We start from the raw sequence: 8,499 nt of genomic DNA, 5'->3' as shown, positions 1-8,499 counted from the left end.
TATTTATTTTTTGTAAAACTAATTGATAAATTTTATGTTGATAGAGAAAGATTAGAACTTTCATACACATTTTCTAATATACGTGATAAATTACTAATTTAATGAATTCAAATCTATATAATTATTAAAGTACAAGAGTTTTAATAAAGATAGTGGATAATATTTAAAAAATAATTTTTTTTAAATGAAAAATTTAAAGAGAATCAAACTATAAAAATTAAAGATTATTTTATTATATTTTTGTTAAAAAAAAATATTTTTGTTGAAGTTTAAAAAATTGAAAAGAAATGAATGATAAGTAAGAAAGAAAATAAATAAAACAATTTTGACAAAATTCAAAGAAAAAGATCATATAATTAATATTTAAAAAAACTTAATTAAAGTATTTTGTAAGTTAAAATGTGTTTTATATAAATAAAATAAATAACATTTGACATCAATCTTCTTATTTAAATATATTTACAAATATATTTTATTTTATTTTATATTTATATTACCTTTATCAATCAATTATAATATATCTTAAAAGACTATTATAATCAATTTTTAAATTTTAAAAATTTTATAATACTTACCGGTAGTTCCCAAAGCTTTTCCGGGCCTTGCATGATCCCATTCATTCATTCTCTGGTGAGTGGTGGATGGGGGAAATCAAATGTGTTAAGAAAAGAAAGGAAACGAGTGACTCCTGTCCTTAAGCTTCAAGTATGACACACCTTACTTCCCGCTCGTCAAAATTCATACGTGCTTCCCTCTCTCTCGGCAACCCCTTTAGACCCTTTCCCTCATTCTTCATTTTCTCTTTCCCTCTCTATGCTGCACCTGCAAATTTGTTGACATCAATACCAATCCTCCTTCCTCCCTCTTTAACTTGGAACAACCAACTCCTAGTTAGTGAACCATGGACGATCGAATCGACGACGATGAGAAGGACAAGGAGTCTTTGGCCGGCTTGACCTCTCTTCCACCTCACCGCAAAGCCCATTCGTACAGCCAGCAGCTACGAGGTACCTCCACACACAAACGCTACCATCAAGTCCGAAAACATAGTCTGGACGATAGCCGTATATCCAATAACATTGAATCTTCGTTTTACGACTCCGATTCCGACGACGACATATTTTCGCACTCATCCTCGACAAATCCTGGTGGTGATGATGAGTACATTGAAAGCGGTGATTCGTGTCAATATCAGCCGTTGCAGGAATTTATTGGCAGCGGGGGCGGAACTGGGATCTTTAAGGCTCCTTTTAGAGCGTCCGTTCATCCGGGGCGACCTCCATGCCTTGAGTTAAGGCCACACCCTTTAAGGGAGACTCAGGTGGGCAAATTCCTGAGGAACATTGCTTGTACCGAAACACAATTGTGGGCTGGTCAGGAAAGTGGGGTGAGGGTGTGGGAGTTTCAAAACGCATACGAACCTGGTACCGGTCTTGGTGGAAAGGTAAGAAGGGGCGATGAGGACGCTGCGCCATTTTATGAATCAGCGGACACCTCTCCTACCTTATGTTTGACCGTCGACAACGGGAATAGGTTGGTTTGGAGTGGCCACAAAGATGGCAAGATTAGGTCTTGGAAAATGGATCAACTTTTTGCTACCCCCTTTAAGGAAGGTCTTTCTTGGCAGGCTCACAGAGGTCCCGTTCTTTCCATGGTCATAAGTTCCTATGGCGATCTCTGGTCAGGTTCGGAAGGGGGTGTAATTAAGATCTGGCCATGGGAATCCGTGGAAAAATCTCTTTCCTTGTCTCCAGAAGAACGACACATGGCAGCGTTACTCGTTGAGAGGTCATTCATAGACCTCCGAAGTCAGGTCACCATTAATGGCGTCTGCAGCATATCTTCTCAAGAGGTCAAGTGTTTGCTCAGTGATCACCTTAGAGGTCGAGTCTGGTGCGCTGGTCCTTTATCCTTTTCACTCTGGGATGCTCGTACAAAGGAGCTTCTGAAAGTATTTAACATTGATGGTCAGGTGGAAAATCGAGTTGACATGTCATCAGTGCAGCAGCAGGATCAAGCAGTAGAAGACGAAATGAAGGTCAAGTTCGTTTCCACCTCAAAAAAGGAGAAATCCCAGGGTACTAGCTTTCTACAGCGCTCCCGTAATGCTATAATGGGAGCTGCTGATGCTGTGCGTCGAGTTGCAACCAAGGGAGCTGGGGCATTTGTTGAAGATACTAAAAGAACAGAAGCTCTTGTGCAAACAGGCGATGGAATGATTTGGAGTGGATGTACCAATGGCTTACTCGTGCAATGGGATGGAAGTGGGACCCGTATGCAAGATTTTAATTGCCATCCTTGTGCTGTCCAATGTTTCTGCACTTTTGGAACACGGATATATGTAGGTTATGTGAGTGGTATTATCCAAGTACTGGACCTAGAAGGCAATTTAATTGCAGCGTGGGTTGCTCATAATGGTCCAGTGATTAAATTGGCTGTCGGTAGTGATTATGTTTATAGCTTGGCTACTCATGGTGGCATACGCGGGTGGAATATTGCATCTCCTGGTCCTGTTGACAACATGATAAGATCGGAGCTCGCTGCAAAGGAACTTATTTATTCAAGGCGGCACAATGTCAGAATTTTGATTGGTACATGGAATGTCGGTCAAGGTAGAGCTTCTCAGGATTCACTTTCCTCATGGTTGGGTTCCATTGTATCAGATGTAGGCATTGTTGTTGTTGGTTTGCAAGAAGTGGAGATGGGTGCTGGTTTTCTTGCAATGTCTGCCGCAAAAGAAACTGTAAGATTTCATTCATATGCCAGCTTTATTTGACCATTTAATTATTGTTTGCCAACTGAAGCTTGTTTGCTTTACACTAATATGAAATGAGAAGGAAAAAAATGACTGTTCTGATTGGTGGAAATAACAGGAGTTGGATTATAAACAATATGGTGATAGCCTGTATCCAAATAGTCTTCCCCTCCAAAGTGCCTATCATAATAACTATCCTGATACTAAGTTTAAAATGGGTTAAATTTTGTAGTGTCTGTACATTTTCCTTTGTACTTGTGTCATACAGTACTATGTTTGCTAAAGTTGATGTTGAAAACAAAACAAGGAACTTGATCCATCTTTATGTTTGTTTATCTTAAATTCTCACTTAAAGTTATTTGTTTACTACTACTGTACAGTATTGATACTTCCAAGTGGTTGGAAATGTATTTTCTCATCAAGTATTATGTATATATAAATCTCTGGAACAACTTATATTATGTAATGTGCAAATTCTATCCATGCATTCACCGCCTATATCACAATTGTAGGTAGGTCTTGAAGGAAGTGCAATGGGGCAGTGGTGGCTAGACACAATAGGAAAGGCCTTAGAAGAAGGAAAAGCTTTTGAGCGTATGGGTTCTAGGCAGCTTGCTGGCTTGCTTATATCTCTTTGGTGAGTGATTGTAATGACACTGTGTTCCAGATTAAACCAATTAGTGTCTCCTTTTCCTGTTTTCTTCTTTATGGAAAGGCATCTTAGATCTCCTATATTGTTTCCATTCTTATGAGTTGACATTTCTCAATTAGGGTAAGAAAGAATCTTAGAACACATGTTGGGGACATTGATGCTGGAGCAATCCCATGTGGTTTTGGACGCGCAATTGGTAATAAGGTTTGTATCAGTTTCCCTGACTACTTAATACTTATTTATAAGAATGTGGTACCTTAGTAATGCCAATGGAATGCAGTACCATTCTGTTAAAGTTTATCAGTCATTATGATCTGAGCCACTTGTTAATACGGAGTTCAAGTTGGTAAGGCTCAAATCATTTAAAACTTTCTCTGTAATAACTTATTTGTATCATGTATATATCTAGTTATTCTGATTACCCTTGAAAGCGAATTGTGAAATTTCATTCATATGATTTCCTCGTATCTTGATCATGGTTAGGGAGTTGGGCATATTATTTCTATTTATATATTGCTGATTAGGGGTGTTATTTTGTGTGATGTCTATCTTACCAAATCATACTATTTTGTCAGCAAAGAAAACAAAAATGAAAAGGAAAGTAAGGATGGTTGATTAATAATTCTAAATAGGATAAAGCAGTGATGAGACAAGAAAGTACATATGAAAGATTGATCATGGAAGAAATGACGAGGGGGCATAGATTGCCTTTTCTTTTTATTGCTTTAGTAATTGCTGTTGCAACAATAAGTTACCGCTATGTGGGGCTTTCAAATTCTTTTTTGGTATGTAAGTCATATTGACGTTACATGTACAAATACTAGATTGAGAAGAAAAAAGAAAAAAGAAAGAGCTAATGATCTTTTTTCACTTACGAACATTGATTTGTCTCTTCATTAAAATGAAATCTTATTACATGGCAAAATTGTTCAAGCAGGGCGGAGTGGGTTTGAGAATCAGAGTGTATGATAGGATAATGTGCTTTGTGAATTGTCACTTGGCTGCACATTTGGAAGCAGTTAATCGGCGAAATGCTGATTTTGATCACATTTATCGAAATATGGTGTTCAGCCGATCATCCAACCTACTTAATACTGCAGCTGGTATGGTACCATACCTGTTCTTGTCTTGCTCTCTTGCCTTCTCCACATATTTATTTTGGCTACTTTACTCTTCTGGCTTGCCATTGGTCCTCTCTGTTACAGCTGGCGTCTCTACCGCTGTTCATATGCTTCGTGGTACAAATGTGAGTCTTATTCTAACAACTCAGCTTTTGATTATCTTCATCTCCATACCTTTCCATCAATATCTTTATCATAACAGTTTGTGGCTGTTGAGAGAGATGAGAGAAACAAGATGAAAAGGATGAATCCGTGTCTTAATACACAGTGGAGCTAACTATTTAGAGCACAATAAATATACAATAAATACACAGTGGAGCTAACTATTTAGAGCACAATAAATATACAATAAATACATGATCTACAGTTGCTTAGAATCATGCTAATTACTTGATGACTATAATTACATAATTTCTCTATATACAAAATTTCCCTATTTATATTATATATAACAGTGGCCTTCATTGTGCGTTTCATAGGCTATGGGTGTCAGCGCTGAAGAAGCAAAACCTGAGTTATCTGAAGCAGATATGGTGGTATTTTTTGGTGATTTCAACTATCGGCTTTTTGGTATATCTTATGATGAAGCCAGGGACTTTGTCTCTCAAAGATGCTTTGATTGGCTCAGAGAAAAGGATCAGCTCAGGGCAGAGATGAAAGCTGGAAAAGTTTTCCAGGGAATGCGGGAAGCACTTATCAAATTTCCTCCAACATATAAATTCGAGAGGCACCAAGCAGGTTTAGGAGGTACATAGATGACATGTCCAGCGCTGCTTTTGGTGCCTGTTTGTTAGACGTTGAATTCATTTGGTCCCTCACTATCTAAGATTAAAAGTTATTAACTCAATGAACATGATAGTTTTAGTGTGATCTGCTGTCAGCATGCACTTAATGGAGTGTTACTTGGTTACTATTGCTAAGTAAGAAAAATGACAATGACCCAACTGTCATATATTCTTTCAGGATACGATTCTGGAGAGAAAAAGCGAATTCCTGCCTGGTGTGACAGAATAATATATCGTGATACTCGGTCAGCTCCAGTTTCTGAATGCAATTTAGACTGCCCTGTTGTGTCATCAATTTTACAGTACGTTACATGGTCACCTTTGCTTTCTGTTTTTCCTATTGGCTACAGTTTGTCATCACTGAAACTATTTAACAGGTATGATGCTTGCATGGATGTGACTGATAGTGATCACAAACCTGTCCGGTGTAAATTCAATGTAAAGATTTCTCATGTTGATAGATCAATAAGGAGAAAGGAGTTTGGGTTAATTATGAAATCAAATGAGAAAATCAGATCTATTCTTGAAGATTTATGCTATGTTCCAGAAGCCACTGTTAGCCCAAACAGTATAGTCCTACAAAACCAGGAAACTTCGTTGTTGCTTATTACAAACAGAAGTACAAAGGATAAGGCTATATATAAGATCACTTGTGATGGCCAATCTATAGTCAAGAATGACGGACAAGCACCTGATTATAGCCCAAGAGGTGCTTTTGGCTTTCCCAGATGGCTTGAGGTACAGTATCTTTTACTTAGTCTCTTTTTTGCTTGACAGTTGGCAAAGAAATATTTAGTAGATGCACATCCTACTCTCCTGCACGTGCAAAGTTGTGAGTGCATGGGTTTGATCCCTTACTATATATGCTCCTCCACTTTCCCACCATTTCCTCATCCCTTCTCCCCCTCCCTCCTGTCAGGCTTAATTTGAGTCTCCCCTTAGACAATAAATAAATAAACAAATTTTTAAAATTAGAAAAGATTATTCTTACATAAAAATCATTAAACAGAATTTAACGTGTGTACAATTTTATATTTGATTTTTCTACCTGTAATCTACTAAAATTCATGGTTGTTAACATACATTAGGATGCCTTTTTTGTAAATGGAAAAGAAAATGACCGTTTTGTTAAAATTGCAGAGTAGTTATATTTCCTTCCATGAATGTAGTTCTTTTTTCATGCTTCTTATGGTTATCCCTTCCTTAATTATCAAGTTAGATAATGGTTTAGTTTCCAAGGACTCAAATTTAAATCAATTTTTCCTAGAGTGGGACCATTGAGATCTTATGGAAGGCCTCCATGTAGTCAGGCTCATGCCCCTTCTCGTCAACTACCATCCAATGAAAACATTAACTAATTTTGATTTATCTTAAAGACACTAAATTTCCTGCATTATTGATTTTAAAATTTTACAAATGAATTTTATAATTTGTTAAGGGATTAAAATATTCATTAATATACTAAAAGTAATATTTTACATTTTCTATTTTTAAATTCAATTGCTAAGAGAGAATAAAAGTCAGCATCATATTGGGCAGACAATAAAACTATAGAGAGAAAGTGTATGAATGTTGTGTGCCATATGATCACACATAAATCATATTTATAATCACGCAGATAGTACAACAAAATCCATCATAAATACAAAATAATAAAAATAAATTCTAATTTATAGTTACATTTAATGAGATATCTAATTGTATCCCTTATTTTGTGATGATTGTTTTCCAACACTCTCTCTTATGAGCCAAACTTGTCACAAATGTAATCAACACGAGAGCCTCTAAGGGATTTAATGAACATGTCAGCTAACTTATCATTAGATTGCACAAAATTAGATGTGATTTCTCTTGAAAGCACCTTCTCTTTTATAAAGTGATAATCTATTTATGTGTGTTTGATTTATTTATGGAAGACCAGATTTGACGCAATGTGGAGTACAACTTGAGTATCACAAATAAGTTTTTCTTCCTATATGTCTCCAATTTTAGTTGTTGAATAGTTGCTTAAGCCATGTAAGTTCACATATAGCTATTGCTATAGCACGATATTTAGCTTTTGCACTGCATCTAGCAACTATATTTTGCTTTTTACCCCACCATGAAATCAAGTTTCTCCAATGAGAACACTATCTAAAATGGATCTTTTGTCTTATAATAATCTTGCCCAATCAGCATCAAAGTAACAAGTGATTTCATTACCTTTACTTTCATATAATAGCCCTCCTCTAGGTGCATTGTTAATGATTTTGGCCATAGAAGTAGAAATTCCCCATAATCTAGACCAAAATATTCCTTAGCTACCAAACGAGTTTTGATTTAGTCAATATTACCATTAGGTTCAATTTTCATGGCATAAACCTAACGACAACCAACATTAATCTTGTTAGGAGGTAAAGGAACAATGTCCTAACTGTCACTAGAATATAGAGTAGCCATTTCATCCAACATCACCTGGCGCCAATTGCCAACCAGGATAAGCCATATAGCTTCACCTGTAGACTTAGGAATAGACATAAAATCCAAAGAGGCAAAGGAAAATACAAAGGAGGTAAATGATCATGATAAATAAGCCATAGAGAGGATTAAGATTGCAAGAAGATTGAATACCATTGCAATAACTCAATGAGGTGCGTGTGATGTTGGTTTAGGGAAGTCAAAGATGAGGCTGGAGGATCAAGATTTAGTACAGCACTTCTAAAATTTGAGACCGTTTGCTGGTAAGTAAGGAAAGGAGAGGTCGAGTAGAGCAACATTTGGAGCCAAAACAATAGGAAGGAAATCAACAGGATTTCACTGTAAAGTCAAGCCACTAGAAACAACAAAAGAGAAAATGAAGGGGACATATTCTCAAAAATCTGCCAAAATAAATATTATCCTTGTGGCTAGAGCTAGAAACAACACAATTTGAGAGCCATAAATAGCAGAAATAATATATTTGTTGTAGCTGAGGATAAAAACAATGATAACCCTTTAGAGCTGTAAAATAGCCCAAGTAAAACACATTTGAGAGCTTTGGGTAGATAAGTGTATCTTGAGTGGAGACCATGGAAAACAAAAATATGTGCAACCAAAGACACAAACAAAAATAGGATAGAGTTACTATTGAGGATTCAAGAGAGAATAGCGAGCCTATTTTAAGATCAGAAGAAGGATGTGGTTGATATAGAATGATATGCAATGAGA

General features: G+C 36.4%; 1 protein-coding gene across 1 annotated transcript; it reads left to right on the top strand.

The window, feature by feature from the left end:
* Window positions 1–901: 901 nt before the first annotated feature.
* Window positions 902–6,087, top strand: LOC113874618 (type I inositol polyphosphate 5-phosphatase 12-like). Its single transcript, XM_027512835.1, has 8 exons — window positions 902–2,743; window positions 3,268–3,392; window positions 3,527–3,611; window positions 4,345–4,510; window positions 4,613–4,653; window positions 5,008–5,275; window positions 5,492–5,615; window positions 5,691–6,087. The coding sequence occupies exons 1-8, from the start codon at window positions 902–904 to the stop codon at window positions 6,085–6,087; spliced, it is 3,048 nt and encodes a 1,015-aa protein (XP_027368636.1).
* Window positions 6,088–8,499: the final 2,412 nt, after the last annotated feature.

This window comes from Abrus precatorius, unplaced genomic scaffold, assembly GCF_003935025.1.
Source record: "Abrus precatorius isolate BTA unplaced genomic scaffold, Abrus_2018 Scaffold8, whole genome shotgun sequence".
NCBI classification, from domain to species: domain Eukaryota; kingdom Viridiplantae; phylum Streptophyta; class Magnoliopsida; order Fabales; family Fabaceae; genus Abrus; species Abrus precatorius.
Note: the sequence above shows the minus strand (reverse complement) of the source record. Positions and strands in the feature narration are given on the sequence as shown.

Bases quoted from the DNA above. Each gene is read 5' to 3' on its own strand.
- LOC113874618 (XM_027512835.1), top strand. From the start codon at position 902: ATGGACGATCGAATCGACGACGATGAGAAGGACAAGGAGTCTTTGGCC. The intron at 2,744-3,267 runs GTAAGATTTCAT...TCACAATTGTAG, and splicing joins TGTCTGCCGCAAAAGAAACT to GTAGGTCTTGAAGGAAGTGC. The intron at 3,393-3,526 runs GTGAGTGATTGT...TTTCTCAATTAG, and splicing joins GGCTTGCTTATATCTCTTTG to GGTAAGAAAGAATCTTAGAA.